This window comes from Hemicordylus capensis, chromosome 2 (assembly GCF_027244095.1).
Source record: "Hemicordylus capensis ecotype Gifberg chromosome 2, rHemCap1.1.pri, whole genome shotgun sequence".
NCBI lineage: Eukaryota > Metazoa > Chordata > Lepidosauria > Squamata > Cordylidae > Hemicordylus > Hemicordylus capensis.
Window position 1 is genome coordinate 369,775,249 of NC_069658.1, and position 18,788 is coordinate 369,794,036.

At 43.0% G+C, this 18,788-nt stretch overlaps 1 protein-coding gene across 21 annotated transcripts in view; it reads right to left on the reverse strand.

Moving 5' to 3' along the window:
- TENM2 (teneurin transmembrane protein 2) overlaps positions 1–18,788 on the reverse strand; it is a 1,486,671-nt gene that overhangs the window by 232,391 nt on the left and 1,235,492 nt on the right. For 20 of the 21 annotated variants that reach the window (XM_053288965.1, XM_053288966.1, XM_053288972.1 and 17 more), the window contains one exon: positions 4,453–4,575. In XM_053288965.1, the coding sequence (XP_053144940.1) occupies positions 4,453–4,575 (123 nt within the window). Of the gene's footprint in view, positions 1–4,452; positions 4,576–16,654; positions 16,762–18,788 lie in introns of those variants that run through there. The other variant, XM_053288984.1, reaches the window with a different exon arrangement.

Genomic DNA, 18,788 nt, shown 5'->3' on the forward strand with positions numbered 1-18,788 from the left:
GTTGAAAAGTGGTATATAAATATTTGTTGTTGTTTTAGACTGTGAACCCTCTGGGGACAGGAGGTCATTTTATTTATTTATATCTATGTAAACTCTTTGGTAACTTTTGTTGAAAAGTGGTATATAAATATTCGTATATCCTTTAATTTTTTGGTTTCGTTTAATTAAACGTTGATAAAGAGACATCCGAAAGCAGGACTGGCATTGGACCTGCAGATCTACTCTTGTATCCTGGAGTCTTACTTAGCCACTCAGAGTGTATTGGGCCAGTGTTTCCTTCTGTGCTATCTGTAGCCATACTGAGAGGTGAGAACCTCTCTGGGCCTAATGAGAAATTAGGAGGAGGAACTAGAAGGGACAATCTGAAGAAGGGAGCCAGAGCTGTTTCTGGAGGTTCCCATGGTAGGGCTGTGGTTTTCCTTGTGTCCACCTGACACTGAGAGAAAATGTGTTGAGCTTTGAGTTGAGTACATTGAGTTATAAGTAACCAAGGTGCTGAGAAATAAATTTTTTTGCCAGTGTTCAATCCTGCATAAATTCACATCACAGCTTTTTGCTTGCATCATCATGAGCTCCTAAGGTATAATTTACTTGGTACGTATCTAATAAGGCTAAGCATTCCCAACACATTAGGAACATAGGAAACTGTCATATACTGAGTCAGACAATTGGTCTATCTAGCTCAGTATTGTCTTCACAAACTGGCAGCGGCTTCTCCAAGGTTGCAGGCAAGAATCTCTCTCAGCCCTATCTTGGAGAAGCCAGGGAGTGAACTTGAAACCGTCTGCTCTTCCCAGAGAGGCTTCATCCCGAGGGGAATATCTTGCAGTGCTCACACATCAAGTCTCCCATTCAGATGCAACCAGGGCAGACCCTGCTTAGCTATGGGGACAAGTCATGCTTGCTACCCACAAGACCAGCTCTCCTCTCCTTGTATCTTGTATCCACATTGTATCTTGATTAAAGCATAGCCAAATTAAATAACTAATTACAACATCATTGGTGGGGGTGGGTGGGAGCAGTGGAATGTTGGTGTTTTTTGAATTTCTTATTTTACCTGTTGCAAAGCTAGAAAAAGAAGAAATGCATTTTTTTCCTTTTCAGCATTGGAAAAACACCATTTGATTGTGTGGCTAGTTCCCTGACAAGGTATATTACTCCCCACACTCCCATACACAAACATTTGTGTACAATTTAGTTCCAGTCATCTTGAGTGCTGTCCTCAGATTCCTTTGAGAAGCTAGCAATAGATCCTCTGGAATATTTTCCTGAAAACCAGTACATTCAGCAACTCAATGCCTAACTGCATTGTTTGGAAAAATCCCTTCCCTCTCTCTCTGGCATTTACTCTTTTCGGATATTTAGACTTCTCTCTCTCTCTCTCTCTCTCTCCCCCTCTGCATTATAAGAACTATTTCTTATAGTTTCACTACAATTTTTCAAGCCATAATTTCGGAAAGCTACCAGCTCAGCATGTTACAATTCCCCCCCCGCACCCAGCTTTTGATCATCTTACAAAGCATGAAACAAGAGGAACATCTTCCCACTCCTCAGCACCAAAATGTGCACCCACTCATGCACATAGTGGATGAGTGGGTAGATAGATAGAGCTTCCTTTTGTAGTCTGATCTCAATCATGTTTACTCAGACCTATTTACCCTGAAGCTGCTGTGCTCAGAGCGGCTTGCTCCCAAATGAGTGTGCACAGGAAGGACTATTGCCCATGGAGTGGCTCACTCACATCCACACTTCACACGATAGCAAGGAAGCATTATGCCACTGCTCGTACTTCAAGGGTTAATATCACACAGGCTTCTCTCTTTGGAAGACCAGATTTATTTATTTTTTAAAAAATGTGCTCGCTGGCTTCATCCTGAGCTCTGTCAATTATGAAAGGTCATTCTGCCCAGCCAAGGGAGGCAAGACCTGAAACAGCTGGTGTGTGAAAAGCTTGACGGAGGCCTTCTTAAAAACTGCTGGCCTAGCAATACTAGCCTTAAATTAAGTGAATGCAGGGGGAAAGGCAGCAAACCTTTCAAACTTCTTCTGTTACCATGCCCTGGTTTTTTGAAGTTTGTTTTATTTCACAGTTGCAGAGCAGAGGCATATGGGTTCAAATAGAATGCACAAAGGTTTCATTAGGAGTCTAGGATCAGCAGATCTATGACCTTCCAGTCCAACCACTCTTAGAGGCTGTTCTCACCCGCAGCCTAACCCTGGCTAGGGAAGCCCAGCCTGTGTTAGGCTGAACATGAGAATTGGCGGGATTGGGCCCAATCCCGGCAGGCCAGCGCTGTCTAGTCCAGCTTTTTACCCTGGCTTTTAGCAGGGGTTAAGGGCACAAGTATGACCTGCTGGGTCAGACCCAAAGACTATCTAGTCTACAATCCTGTTTCACATAGTGGCCCGACAGATGTCTATGGGGAGCCCACAGGCAAGAGGTGAGGGCATGTCCTCTCTCATGCTCCTGCTCATCCTGAGCTCTTGCTTTTGCTTATCCTGAGCCCTTATCCTGAGCCCAGCTCTGAAATTGTTTGTGTGCTCGGGCTGTGTTCAGCCCAAGCAGACACGGAGATGGGTGCCTAGAGCGCCCATCTCCCAGGGGATCCTGTCAATGCACCATGCTCATGGGGTGGTGCACTGTGGGATATCCAGAGGCCAGGATGCATTGTTGCAGCCTCTGGAGCTTCGCACTATGTGGCATAGCATGGATTGTCTGGGAGCATGGTCTGTACTTCCAGCAACATTTCTGCTATTGTCTGGGGGGAAGGTGAGTTGGATCAGCCTTTCCCCTCTCGTCCGTCCAGTCGTATGAATGGTCCTTTAGTTTACAGACTGACAGGAGGTAGCAAATGTGGCAGTAATCCTGCTTCTTTTTGAACTTCTGCCTGCCATGACTACTTCCAAGAGTTTCTGCCCACCCAGCAAGATCGTCGGGGGGGGGGGGGCGCTTTGCTCTCTGTGCTGACATTGAGATAGGCTAGATTGTTGTCCACATGGGACACAGCCTTCTCTGTTGTTGCCCCCAGACTCTAGAATGCTCTCCCACTGAATGTTTGTTCAGTGACAGCTGTGGCTGCTTTTAAAAAACAACTTAAGACCTTTGTATTTACTCAAGGTTTTACCTCCTAAAGGCTGCCAGGTTTCTCAGCTTTCTTGCGATTGTTTCTTTTTAATTGTGTCTTGGTGTTTTATGGTTTTAATGTTTAATTGATTTTAAGGTTTTGTAGACTTTTGATTGATTGATTAAGTGCCGTCAACTCTTAGCGACTACATAGATAGATTCTCTCCAGGATGATCTGTCTGCAACTTGACCTTTAAGGTCTCTCAGTGGTGCATTCACTGCTGTCATCATCGAGTCCATCCACCTTGCTGCTGGTGATCCTATTCTTCTCTTTCCTTCAACTTTCCCCAACGTTATGGACTTCTCAAGGGAGCTGGGTTTTCACATAAGACGTTTCGCAAATAAACGTAGCTACTGTCTACAAAATGTAACTTTTATAGAATTTTATTGTATTTTAATTTTTTGTAAACTGCCTTGAGATGCTTAATGAAAGGCAGTATAAAAAGCTGTAAAGGAACTATGTTCTTCCAGGGGGGAAAGACAGCATAACTAACTTACAAGCATGGAAGTAAATGGGGAAAACAATCCCTTTCATTGTGATGTCGTGAATAGAACTGACAATTTCATGATTAGCATTGATAACAGACCAGGAAAAATGGCTTGGCCTGCTCTCATGCTTTGAACAGGAGCTTGATCTGCAGAACTCTGTGGGGGAAATCTGTCATGGCATGGAGATAAATGTTTGCAAATCAAGCTGTTGTTAAAGAAACAGCTACAGAGGCCAGTTGAATAAAAGTTGGTAACCATATTTACAGTGTTGAATTTTCAGCTCAAATCAATGAAAGATGCAGTTGCTTTGGACAATCAAAAATCAACAATTTAATCTGAAAATTCTCTGTACATTCTTTAAGATAAATGTCTTTGCCTTGCTAGGGAAATTATTTCCTATCTTCCTTCCATATCATCCCTGATTTTATTTATTAAACCTCTCAGTGATGCAAGAATGAAAGTCCTGTGCATTTCTCCTGGCTATGCCTAGGTTTTGTACATACTCTTTGGTATTTCAGTTCATATTAGTTAGTAATGCTTTGAACTTCTGGGGAGGTTTTTCTTGGAAGCTGGTATTCTAGGATAAGGGGCCTCTTAAAATGATTGCAGTTATGCATGGTAGTGCAGTAGTTATGCCATAAAACAAGGCAGCATCTGCAACAAAGAACTGCTGTGGTCTAATGATGCACATAACAGTATTTCTGATCAGGAATAATTTTTTTTAATATACCCAAGTGAAATATATTTATTTTAAATCTTAACTACAAGTTGCAATATGTGAAAGATCGGGCTCACATTTTAGAGACTTTAAGGAGCATCAGTAAAGGCTGTATCCTCACCTTTTCCTCCAGATGGCATTGTTGCTACATCATCAGAGCCTGGCAATCCAGTCCTTATCCCATTATTAAAGGTGTGTCCATCTGCTGGTTGTAGCTGCCAGTTTAGTCCAAGCATATGCATTGCTGTAAGACAGAGAAAGCCATGAAAAATAAACATGCAATGCATATCTTACAAAAGTCAGGAAGGGAAAGACAACCATTTCAAATTACAGCCACTTCAGAAACATCTTAACAGCTTTTAACAAAAATGAATGCATGAGACTAACATTGTTTATATTTGTTCAATTACAACGCTGTATTACAAACTTTTTTTTTAAAAAAAGTACTACATATAATTCAGAAGGCAGGCAAAATGGAAAAGTGGGTTTGGTAATATGAACCATTTGAATCATTTTGTTCTATTTAAAGTACCGAGATTAAAAAATCCTCAAAATAACATTGTATTATTACTTTGTTGTACAAAGGCTGCAATTCTATGCAAATCTTATAGCTAGCATCAAGCCTCACTGAAATAAATGGCACTTGCTGCTGAATAAACATGTGCAGTCTCAGACCAAAAGTCTAAGTAAAATCATAGAATAATTCATTCTTAGCTTACCGTGCCAGGGATTTTCTTAGTAATTTAGCATTTGCTAAGTTTATTTTCATATATTTAAGTATTGTTGCGAAAAAGTTTTGTTTCCCAGTAGGTATTAACTGGTTACTGTTAAATTATTATTTTGTTTGTCTTAGCATTTTATTAAAGTTTAAATGAGATTACACAATTGAAATAACACCACCCCATAAATGGAACAAAATCCCTTTTGTCCCTGTTTTCACGGTCTCTCTCTTTTTGGAAGAATCATGGGAACTTGACCAATGGAAAAATGAGTCGTAAGGCTCAAGTCAGACAATGAGGTTTTAAGGGAGTTGAAATAATATGGTAGAAGCATTGTTGCCTTTGCTGAAACCTCCCATCTTTGGTTTTGCTGTTGTCTCTGGTCAGGCAGGTTTTTTAAAATGTATTCTGAAACCTGTTGAGCGGGGAGCTACTTCAAATATTACATTTTTTAGATGAACCCATAAGATCTTTATCCCTAAAAATGTAACATGTGAATGTGACAAATATATGTTTGCAAATACTGGGATTGGCTGTAGCGATCTGTTAAGTGAACAATTGCTGGCAAACCCAAACTTGCCTCTGGATAATGTGGGAAACGACCCTCTAGAGATAATAATCAGTGCACTGATCTCCCTGTCATACTACCATCAACTTCCTGGAGGGGGGAAAAAGAGTCTCTTGCCGAAAATGTGGAAATCAAGCCCAATTTGACAGAGATGGAAGTCACAGACACAGCCAACTTTCCTGGGGTTGGGGAGGGCTGGCAGGGAGGCAGGCCCCCACCTGCCTCCCTGTACATGATCACTTTTAAATGAGGGCCCCGAAGCTCGCCACAGCACCTGAGTGGCACCACAGCGAGCGGCAGAGTTGAGAGCCAGAGAAGGAAGTCTTCCAGAATGCACCATGCCAGGAGTGCAGAGCATTTGAGGATTTCCCTGCTGCCGGGCACTCTTGCCACCCAGCTTTGTGAATGCTTGGGCTGCAGGCAGCAGCCCGAGCATTCACACGATTGGGAAGTGGGGTAGAAGGGCCTGCTCCTGCCCTTCTACCCCACTTATAGCTCGGGTAAAAACTCAGGCTACTCAGTGGCTCTACCTGGGTAGGGCTTCCCTAGGCTAGGTAGAGACCATCATGAGAACAACCTTATGGAGTCATGAACTTAGACACCCATATCACACTTTATGTGCAGGGCTGCCACCTTTTTGTGGCAGGGCGTCAGTACCTTTAACTGTTGTATGGTAGGCAAACATTCAACAGGATTAGAAAGTACCAGATGAGAATCTGCACTGCTAGAAATGTTGATGCCCTTCTCAACCATGAAAGATTAAACGACAGAGCATTAAATCAGACTGCTAGGTTAACACAGTGCTTGAATTACAATGGAGAAAAACAGAGAGGGCCTGTGGGATCTGCAGATTTCACTAAGGGCTGCCCTATCTTTCTCTCCATAATCTGAGCACTGGTTGAATGCAAAGACAAGAGCTTGTTTGGCAAAACAACTATTGTTGTTTAAATAGACAGTTGAATCCTTTTCTTTAAATGCAGCGTCTGGTATCTTTCCCAACTTGCCTTGTCTCTCAAATGGTCCTTGTCCCAAATAGGTGGGCATCGTTCATTCAGCAGGAACATGTGATCTGAGTTACCGAACCATCAACACTTGGCAACTTTTAACAGCTAAGGCATGATTTCACAGCACATAAGCCATCTAGCTGAAGCTAAGCAGGTCAAAATCTAACCCAGGCACATAGCTGGGCGGGGAGTGGGCTCGTGTTCACCCCTCACCCCAGAGGCCATTCGTGCACATGTAGGGGGTGTGGCCAGCACCTAGAAGGGCCTGCATGGCTCTCTGGAGCACAATTAACAGCTGGCTTCATTGTCAGCTACACATTTTCTTCTTCCCTTTCCTAGAGCAAGGGAGAAAACAGAGAAAATACTCAGCTGACAAAGAAGCCAGTCAGAACTCAGGGAAGGGGTGAGCCAGGTGGTTCCCAGGAGCTGGGTGGCTTGTGTTCCTTCAACATGTCCGCCCAATTACAGCTCTGCCCCGATCGGATCATTATGGGACCTGGGAACCCCATGTTAGCTAACTTGAGTCCCATTATGGAAGAAAGGTAGTTTAAAAAAAAACAAAACATTAAATCTATCTAAAAACAATACTGCCAATTCCCTGCAGTTAGCATACCTGCCTTCAAATAAGTGAACAACAGACAGAAAATCAGCAGATGAAGCTTTCCCCATCACTGAATCTCCATATTAGTCAAAGTTCCATACTTGTTTGTGACTGTTATTCAGCTACCAAAAGTCTAAGAGACCCTTCAGGAAAAAAGAGACACTGATACAATATATTACTTTACCAGTAAGAGAGAGACTTTAATAAGAGTGCTGGCTTATAAGCACTGTGCCCCCATTCCTCTGAGTTGCTCTTGTGGAATCCTGAATGAAAGACTTGTGCCAGGTTCGGATTACACAACAGCAGCTTATAGACAGCAGGTGCTGCTTTTCTATAGGCCAGGGATTCGCAATGTGTGGGTCCCCAGATGTAATTGAACTTCAACTCCCATAATTCCCAACCAAAGGCCACTGGGGCTGGGGATTATGGGAGTTGAAGTCCAATAACATCTGGGGACCCACACGTTGAGAAACCCTGCTATAGGCCATCACCATCTAGGATTGCCAGGCAGACTCTCCAGTGCAGTGACAGACACAGCAGTCATGGTTTCTATGCCCACTCTTTTCCTGCCCAAATCATCTGCCCCATCCCTTTCCAGTGAACAAGTAGAATTCCAGGTGTGCCACACAGCAAATAAGGCAGGTAGCACCAGAAAAGGAATAGGTTGCTGCCTCATCTCTGACTGTATCAGAGAATTTAAAGGAGTACACTAAGTTGTACTTAGAGGCAGCTCTAAGATTTTCTACCAACATTTCTTGTTCCAGGACTGAGAAATAAATGCTGATTCCATGAGCACCAAAACAGATTAATGTAGCTTTATACCTCACTCCTAGTTTTCAGATATAGCTGAAAATCTTGAATACTCACAGTCATTCTAATAATAAATATGGTTGGAATTACTAATATGCGAGACCAGTTACTAAGCTTGGAGCTATTACACTTTACAAGAGTGACTCATGCTTGATCACTTCATTGCTCATTTGTATTTAGCACTAAATGATTTTACTGAATTTGCATGTATTACTTGCAAGTGACCAGTCAGATGCTGAAGGACATGAGGAAAGATACAGTGGGTTAATTTTTAAAAGAGTTTTTCTCTGGAGACTCGGGTTCAAACGTGGCAGAGGTCACAAGCAAAATGAATTTGGTAGGCCTAGTCCCCAGTGGTAGTTATGCCCACAGTTCAGAAGGAATGCACAATTCATCACTATTGACAGTACCTCCTCAAGAGGCCTGCAAATGGAATAGCAGGTCCTGGGGGTCAGGATAGAGGGCCAAAAGAGCAGCTGTGTGGGGAAACAGGCCCAGCCTTGACAACATTATGCTCAATTTTGCTTAGGGCAATGAGTCATTTTAAAATGCATGTCTACCAAAGTGATAAAATGCTACTGTAGTGAATCTCACAGAAACATTTGGCAGGACAAATAGATCTATGAGCTTCCAAGAAAAATCGTCACACCTGTGCTTGGGGTGGGGGCACAGAAGAGAATGAACACAGCTGAACTGCATCTCAATTTAAATTTTGCTAACAAGCCACACAATCAAAGATACTGAGCAGTAATAAAGGGAAATGTTCAAGATATAAGATATTGTATCCTTCATATTCTGAGGTCACTGCAGCTTTGTGGGGCACTGCTAAATTATCTCACACAAAAGGAAAAAGTAGTGGATATAGAGCCAATCAATAAATATTAGGTATTATAGGTGGCATATCATCATCTGCTCATGCAAACACAGTAGCCAGCTATGTACTGTGTTTAGAGAAAGGACTACAAAAAGCTGAAGATTTTTTCAAAGATCAGTTTTTATATAGAGATAGAGCAGAATATCTATTGCTCATCTTAAATGAAATACAATGAGATTGTCAAGTCCAGATACTGAACTGCTACAAGGAGGTCATTCACACGACCAGGCGGGCAGAGGAGCGAGTGGGGGAAGGCTGGTTAAACTTACCTTTCCCCCTGACAAGCGACTCCATGTTTCTTGGAGCACAAACCATGCTCCCAGAGGAGCAGTGATGTGTGGCACAGCTCCAGAGGCCAGGAAGACATGTCCCAGCCTCCGGGAATCCCACAATGCACCGCGGGACATGTATGATGCATTGGGGGATTCCCCCAAGATAACTGAGCTCTATGTGCCTGTCTCTGTGTGGGTCCAGTAGGGATGTGCACGTAAATGTCAGGGGCTAGTTCGAAGGTGGGGATGGGATAACTTTAAGGGTGGGGGAGGGTGCACTTACCCCTCCCGCTGCCTTCCCCCCGCTGGCACTCCATTTGTCAATATCAATATCAGCATACCTCTCTGCCGCCCCATCCCCTCCTTGGCCAGAAGTGTCGGGCGCGAATGTGCACGCTGGCCGCGTACGCACACATGTTGCACTTGCTTTTGCACATGCTCAGCATACACACACACCTAGCATTTCTGGCCAAGGAGGGATCGGGCGGCAGGGAGGTATGCTGCCGCCCTGATGGAGTCTTTACAAACGGAGTGTTGGCAGGGGGAAAGTGGGAGGGAGGGGAAAGTGGGAGGGAGGGGAAAGTGCACCTTGCCCCGCCTTTAATGTTGCCCCCCCCCACCTTTGAGCCTCCGAACCGGCCAGGGTTTGAACCTGTTCAGAGGCCCCAAAAAAGGGCCTCTGAACAGGTTTGCGCACATCCCTAGTGGCCGGGCTGGAATTAGCCCGAGCTCACACACAAGCAGGTAGTCTGGGTTAAGGAAGTGCTCACTCCCTAAACCTTAGCTAACAGCTGGGCTCAAAAGCCAGACTAGGTGATGCTGCCCCACTGGGATCAGGCCTGATCCTGGCAGTTCTCACATGCAGCTTAACCCAGGCTGGGCTTCCCTAGCCTGGATTAGGCTGGATGTGAGAACAGCCTCCAGATGTTTAGATATACAGTAATAAACTATATTTTATGCAGCTTCAGTGGTTTAAAGTGATCTTTGTTATAAGCAAGAATCAGACCCCAGAAGAAAAAAAATTGTTACTGTAGGTGAATACAAACAAACCACGGTTTCATTTAACTAGTTGGAAATTTGTTCACCTGTATTGTCCTGCTAATCGTGAGGAGAATTCAACCATACTTCTGTATCTGATCTTCTAATGGGGGAAGTTCGGCAGTGGTAAAATTCTCCTCACCATTTTGAAAGATGATACAAATTAACAAGTAGCTGAGTCAAGAGAAGCCAGTAAGCTAAGCAGAAACTTTGACAAAAGCAAGCTATATACACATTCTGATATACACCCTTCATTCCCAAAGACTTCTTTGATGTTATGCCCAGCTATCGTTTAAGGTCCCAATATAACCACACACACTCTTATTTTCAATGAAGTAATGTCAAAACAAGTTAACTGAAGTATAAAACCCTGGAAGATTGGCTGAACATATTGCAGCCAAATAACTGCAAATTCATTTTATTAAAAAATAAGACTAGGACAGATATTAATACTGTCATTTCTAACACTTATTTTTTGCTGAGTATTGGAATGAGTGCTTAGAGCTAGGTTCGGAATCTGGAGCTACCAGTCAGATCTGCCTTGTCACATGTTTGGATGTTGCTTCTTTCAGCTATCCCTGAAGGCCCAGGTACATTTAAGAACCAACATGACTTCTTGCCTTCAACACTCTTGAGGTGCTTTTACCTCACAAATGCAGCATGGGCTGCCTTGCCATAGTCTCACTGCCATGCAATAATTCCCAGTCCATACACGACTCTGGATATCTGAAGTTGTAGGCTAACTTGCTGCACAGCTTGCCACAGGAGTCAGTTGCAGTGCTGTGGGCACCCAATACAACCCTGGGGCCATTGTGAAAGAGTGCTATTGCCCTATACGTAAAATTGTGCAACCGTGCTTGCACATGCTAAGGCTATCATTTCCAATGGCTGTGGCATTGTGCAAGCATGCCTGCACAATTCTACATTTCAGCCGAAGAACTCTCTTCTCCAACAGCTTTAGTATTTAGCATTGTTTTGGATACTTGCAGCAGGATGGGCAGTGTAGAACCATCCGCGATATGCTGTGCAGCATGTTAGTCACTGTTTTTAAAGGACTCAGCAAATTTACGAGATCAAATGCTCTAAAACATTTCCCATAGACATTCTCTGCTTTTATCTCAGGCGGGTTTTGCAAGGTTCAGAACCAGTCATAATAAATCCAATAGGCACTCTGTTCTGAAGTGAAAAACATATACTCCCTTGAGAAAAAGTATATTCTGGTTAACAAATGGCTGGGGGCCAGCTTCCATTAGGGGAGTGGAGGAAACACATAATGACAAGTATAGATAGCATCAATGACAGCCTTCAGATGTCCTTGGAAGGTATAATTTAATGTAGCTCTGGTAAATTTAGCTTGGTGATGCTACACAAAGAGGCTAGATTAGATAATCCAATGCTAGAAAGGTGCCAAATTAGGGCATCTACACAATAAGAATGGGACACTGGAAATGTGTTGTTATCAAGTGTTAAAAGTGTCAATGCAACAACAGTTCTGATCAAGTTTTCAAAGTTTATGGCTGCAAACTTATACAACCATTTGGGAGTAAGTCCAACTGAATTCAATGGGATTTACTTCTGAGTAAACATGCATAGGCTCAGACTGCTATACTCTGCATATTAAATAACTTCTGAGTCTATGTTTCCCTGTATTAGTGAGACTGTAAAAAATATCCTGTACTTGCTGCTTGCTATTCAGTCTCCACAATAGGAGCTCGGGCTGGATAGAAGGCACTTGAAGGAGAAATCCTTTCCATTTGTCTCTTACACATCCACCAGTCTTTCTGTCTCTAGGTATGGAGAATAATGGAGAATGTGGAATCTGCCCTCATGGATATTGTTGAAGGGTAAGCGATAAAACCCTTCAATGGCAGTGAAGAGAAGGGAGCGTACAAGTTTCATAACAATTTATTTATTACTTCCTTTTGGATTCCTGCTTCTAGAGTCCATAAAAATAGATGGAAAGGAAAGGAAGTCAGCTGATGGTTTGCAGTGTGCCTAGATGCATAAGAGGTTTCGGGAAAAATAAACACAAAACCTTTTTCAAAACTGAGTCAGTGATTTCTCTTCTCCAGGCCTGCACTGCGTGAATGGAATGAAATGAATTTTCAAAGCAATGCACGACAGATACGCCCACAAATCCCATTAGCAGTAATGGGATTTGTGCGCCTATCGCCCATGCAATGCTTTGAAAATTTACCCCTCCGTGTCCAATTTCAGTCTTTCTGATTCCAAAATACTTGAAAAGCTTACACACACTTGGAATTACATTACAGTGTTTTTAAAAAACACAAAAAACCCACAAGATCTGGCTTCAAATTCCCCAAAGCACCACCAGTAAGCACATTTAAGGAGAGCTGGAACAATAGTAACAACCTGTATTATCATTAGTTTTCTATCTACTATTCTGACAGCAACGAGAACAAACTTCTGTTTTATTCTCTTTTTGTATTTCCTCTCTTCAGTCCTCCTTGCAGAAATGTTTTGATTTTGTGCCACTTCCCGAATGCAATTTTTGTCACAAGAATGATAACAGCACTGCATGCTGCATTCAGAATTTGAAATCTCATGACAAAGGCTGTGCAAGAGGAACATAACGCAGCACACCATTCATCCATTCTCATGACAGACCCTAGATTGTACAGAGAGCTGAAAATTGGCACAAGATTCATCAATTCCTGAAACTATATACAATGAACCTTCCTTTGTGACAACCTTAAGATTCAAAATGCAACCCTCCTTGCAAAGAGTCCTCTTTGCCTACAGGACTAGAATGAGTATAAAGAAAGAACAAGAACAATACTTCACATTTTGCATGGAGATAACAAACATAAATGTTCTATAATTTGGTCATTCATTGACAAGGAAATGTACCCTCCATCAATTCCACATGTGCCATGTCCAACATGAAACAGAATTGTAGCCATTACAAAATTCAGAAATCACCTATTAACATCTTCGTTTGTTTAAATTTGCATGTTGTTGTACTAGAAGAATTACATAAAGGTAACAGCTAATGGCAAAACTTCCTAAAAATACACAGTGCCACACAAAACTGGGCCAGAAACCAATCTACATGCAGACATAACAGTAAACCCCCTTTCTTACATCTAGTGAGAAAAGGCTACCCTGTCTGCGGGCAGGAAGCCTGGAAAAGCTTACCTCCCCGCAGATGATCCTCCAGGCTTCCCTGGGCAGGCAGATCGCCTGCTGCTGCGGGTGGCTCCAGGGGTCAGGGTGCCAGGACGCGTTGCCCTGCCCCTAGAAATACCATAATGCACCTTGCGGTTGTGTGGAAGCAAGAGAAGAGGAAAATCTGGGTAGAAGTGATTGTGTGGAAGCAAGGTAGGAGGAAAAGCTACCAGGTTTTCCTCCTACCTTGCTTCCATACAACCGAAAATTGGGAGCACACAGAGCTCCCAAACCTGGGTAGAACACAGTTTTTAATTGTGTGAATGACTTCATAGTCCCAGCCTGCAGAACCACATCAATAAAATGGTGGCTAGTACAGCAACCCTCCTAAGAGCTGGCAAGATTTCACACACAATAGTCCTGGAGCAGCATGGATCCACACTGATATTGAAAAACATTTAACACATTACTGGCTTAAAAAAAAAAAATGGGTGTGTGTGGGGGAAAAATCTGTAAATAGAAAATCATGTGACTCTCTAACATACCTGGTGTTGAGGAAAACTTCCCTGTCTCGGATTTGTTTGGTAGGTTTCCACACATTTCCTTAAAGTGTGCAGTCACATCCATTTCCCCCGTGTTTTTTTTTAACCCTGACCACTTGAGGATAACGACTGCTGCTGGATGCAGATCAAGGAACACTTATCTCCCCTTTGTCCGTGATTTTCCTATCTTCATAAGTCTCTGAAGTGAGACTGCCAGAGACAGATTTATCTTTTAATGCTAACCTTTAAGAAAGGGGGAAATGGGACAACCAGAGCTCTGTGTTTGAGAGCTCCAGAGTTCCTAGCCATGAGGTCAGGCTTTTGCTGGACCAGTCCTGAGATCACATTCCTTTGTCCCTGGCTAGGGGTGAAGACATGCAATCATGCTACAAGGCTTAAGATTTTGAATCCATCTCTTTTGCAACTACGGATTTTGGCTTCCTTGTGCTCTGCGTAGAGACCATGATGTAAGTAGAAATGCTTTATGTTTTTTGGATTTTTTAAAATTTGGCTTCAAATTCTGTTCCTTTATGTTACTGTAATAAAATTAATATTTTTTAAAAATAACACTACTGGACTGTGCTGAGTTTTATATCATGTTTGCCCTGATATACAATATGTATGTTTGCCCCTCACTAGCCCTGGCAGACACACTATGGAAAGCCTCTGGGATTTTTGAGGGGTTTCCCTTAGACTTCAGGGAATATCCATATTTGCATGTCTGAACATTCTCATGAGTGTTGGGGGGTTCAGGGTGTTGCAGGTGCCAACCTGCCTGCAAATGGTTGGCAAAAAAACTTCTGGGAGTAATTGTGGCTTTAGCAACCAAGATTCTCCGCACTTGCCATCCCAGAAAATAGAGATTCTATTTTCTAGGATGGCAGGTGTGGAGAGTCTTGGTTGTTAAGAGTCTTTCTCTCTCCTCCCTCCCTCCCTCCTATAGCTAGATAAAATTGTAGCTGTAGTTAGGGTTTAAAATGTATCTAAAAAGCAGAAGAAACAGCTATGCTTTTACTTGACAGTTTTCTCTGACTGTTCTCAGCAGGAATGAAATTGGCTAAGAAGCAGGGAAAGTATAGAACAGTAAAAGAGGTATTTTTAGGAAAACATTGTAGGAACATCTAATGTGGTATACCTTTACTAGATATGCATTTGTAGCCAAGATGAATTTGGAACCATTGTAACATACTCAAGGCTGGATTAAACATTATGGTAAGTATATAGTAAAACAGGTTCCTGCTGCTATGTAATTATCAAAGGGTATCTCTGGGTGAAGAATGGAACATGCTTACCCCGTGCCAGATTTCCTCTAAAGCTCTTCACAATTCAAAATATAGTGGCTACTTTCTTATCTCCAGAGAGGAGCAGTAGTCAAGTAGGAAGTTTAAAATCCTAGTGGTAAAATGGCCTCAAGAGAGGCAAAATGACCATGTATTTTCTATCATAATGCCCAATTAGCAACAAGAAGTGGAGAGGATGAAAATTGCACACATTAGTTTGGTGAAAACACAAAACTGGGGGAGGGGGGATGGGCAGGGTTCAACCTACCTTCCCCAGAAGATCCCTCTTTGCCCCTGTGATGCACATACCGTGTGCCCACATGACCTACACTGCTCCTGGCAGCGCAGATCAACAGAAAACAGACTCATTTTCTCAGCCTCTACATATTCCACAAGGGGATTCCCCCAACAGAAGGACACTCTAGGTGCCTTTCTCTGTGTCACTTCGAGCTCTGTGGAGAGACACAAGTCTGGCAACTGGGTTAAGGAAGTGCTTGTTCCCTTAACCTTGGTTAAGAGCCAAACATAAGAGCAGGGTTATGCTGGGTGGGAGAGCTGGGAGCCCTAGCCTGGGTTAAGCTGCTCATGAAAACAGCCTCTGGGTCTACTCAAAGCATGGTTTTCAGCCAAGGAGCCAGCCTTGGGAATGCATGCTCCTTCCCTTCTCTGCAGTGTTTCATCCATTGGGATTAACCACAGTTTAAGGTTAGATAACTATCACTGCTAATCATAGTCCTCACTGTGAACTAGAATTTGAAATCTTGGTTTTAAGATGGGTGGGTTGAAAACCCTGGATATACAAGGGAATCCAGTTATTGCTAACTAACCTTGGACAGTGTCATGTAATGCTAAACCAGGATTAGGCAACCTTGGCTTTCCAGCTGCTGCTGAACCACAACTCTCATCATTGCCAGCCAAAATTTATTGTGGCTGGGAATGATGAGAGTTGCAGTTCAGCAGCAGCTGGAGAACCAAAGCTGCCTACACCTGCTCTAAACTGTGGCTAATGCCAACAAGGCAATGATCAGGAGAGGAGAGGGAGCATGCATCTCAAAGGTTGGTTCCTGATTTGCAAACTATGATTCTCTTACTTAGATTTTTATCTATTTTCTTCTCAAGGGACAATATAAAAGTAATTATTTATGTTCCAAACTAATATTTTTCCTGTACATGAGTGTGAAATAGGCACCTCCTATGATGAGTTTAACTGTTACATGTTTGGTTTTTAATCTTATAACAATGGGTAGCTGGTAGGTTTTCAAAAGCTGATATTTCTTTCCCCTCTTGTTAGAGTGATAGACCAAAGGTAAGCTGAAGACTGTCTTTTCTTAGGCCAGGCAAAGTAAAGGTGGGGAAGAGTATAGCATAATTACTGGAAGCAAAAAATCATTTTTGTATCCAGTGCCATACAATATAGACACACAATAACAAATAAAATAAAGATGGAGAAAAGCTTACATAAAGAGCATGATATCAGATGACTTACAGCCTGAGTAACCCATGCTTACTCAAAAGTAAACATTCTTAGGACTGAAGTTCCAAGAGTTGCCTGCTGGTCTGGAAGCAAGAGGAAGCAACAAGCTTGTATTTCTCTCCTAAAGAAAATATCAAGCAAGGGGACACAGCAAAGAAATAATAAATAGATAAATAGATAATTAAATAATTAAATCACCAAGAAAACAAGAGGGAAAGGAGAAGCTAGTTCTGTTAGGGCTGGTGATTTTCTAAGGTTTGATTTCTGGCTGGCTGGAAGTTTCTGTATCTTTGACAGAAGAGTAGCCTGAGCAGGGGATTCATTCCAGGTGAGTGCTTCAGCTCACATGTTTCTATTTGCTCCATGGGCAGAAGTCATGGGTGCGTGCTCAGTGCAAGGAGCTCCTGGCTCCCAGGGAACAAATTAGTTCACCATGAGACCAAGGTGGCGGATCTGGAGAAGCTCAGAGAGGCATGTGGACGAGACCTTCAGGGAGATGGTTGAGGCATCACACTTCAAGGCTGATAGCTCCTCTGCTCTCAGGGAGAATGAAGGTCTCAGGGAAGGAGGACATCGGTCTGAGGAAGAGGAAAATGCTCCCTTAGAAGGGACCGCTTCTGTGGAAGATGAGCCCATATCCTCTCGCACAGGGGATACACATCCAGGGTGTGGGGGCCTCCTTGTAGCGGGTGAATAAATAATTAGAGGTATAGAGAGATGGGTTTGTGACCCATGTGTTGACCACACGGTAACTTGCCTGCTTGGTGTGAAGGTTGTGGACATCACGAAGCATCTATATAGGCTGTTAGGCAGACAACTGTTGTGGTGCACATCGGCACCAACGCGATGGGGAAATGTAGCTGGGAGGTCCTGGAAGCCAAATTTAGGCTGATAGGTAAACATAAGTCCAGGACCCCCAAGGCAGCATTATCAGAAATGCTACCTGTTTCACGCACAGGTTCAGTGAGACAGGCAAAGCTGAAGGGGCTCAATGAGTGGATAAGACATTGGTGCCAGGAGGAGAGGCTTAGATTTGTTAGGCACTGGGATACATTTTGGGGCAAGCAGGGCCTGTACAAAAGGGATGGGCTGCACTTAAACCAAGATGGAACCAGACTGCTGGCACTTAAAATCAAAAAGGTTGCGGAACAGCATTTAAAATGACACCTGGGGAATAGCCGAAAGGAGCTGGGCAGTATCTGGTTTGGCAAATGCCATTCTTTAAAGTGTGATGTGTAAAGGATTCAGATAAAACAGAAGAGGACAAAGCAGAACCACAAAAAGAGCAGACAGAAGGCTGTGCCAGCTGGTCAAAGAGCCAAAAGAAAGATGGCATACACCAGGTAAGAGATTCAGCATATAGGTGCTTATATGTCAATGCCAGAAGCCTCCAAGCCAAGATGGGCAAGCTGGAATGCTTGGTTTCTAAAACAGAAATAGAAATAGTGAGCATAACAGAAACATGGTAGAACAGTAAGAACCAGTGGGACACTATTATCCCTGAATATCAACTCTATTGATACAGATTGACAAGGAGGGGCATTTTGGAGATGGAGTAGCACTGTAAGTTAAAGAAGGAACAGAATCTAACAAGTTAGAAAACCTAGGAGGACCAGAGTCCTCCACAGAAACAGTCCTCTTTGTACTGTGGGACACAATACAAGGCCTGAAAGGAAATGTGCTATTGGGGACGTGCTATCGCCCTCCAGATCAAAACGCTGACAATGACTGGGAGTTACAGAAGGAAATCAGGGTGGCATCAAGGAGAGGCAGGGAAGTAATAATGGGTGACTTCAATTACTCAAACACAGACTGGCTAAACTCACAATCAGGTAATGACAAAGAGGTCAAATTTCTAGATATGCTGAATGACTGTGCCCTAGAACAGTTGGGTCTTGGAACTAACCAGAAAGAAAGTGACCTTGGACTTAATCCTGGGTGTCACCCAGGACCTGGTGTGTGATGTCAGTGTCATCGACCCTTTAGGGAACAGTGACCATAGTGTGATCAAATTCAGAATACATGTGGGGCAGGAATTACCAAGGAAGTCTAACACAGACTCTTTGAATTTCAGAAGAGGAAACTTCTCCAAAATGAGAAATATGGTGAAAAGAAAACTGAAAGACAAAATCAGGAGAGTCATTAC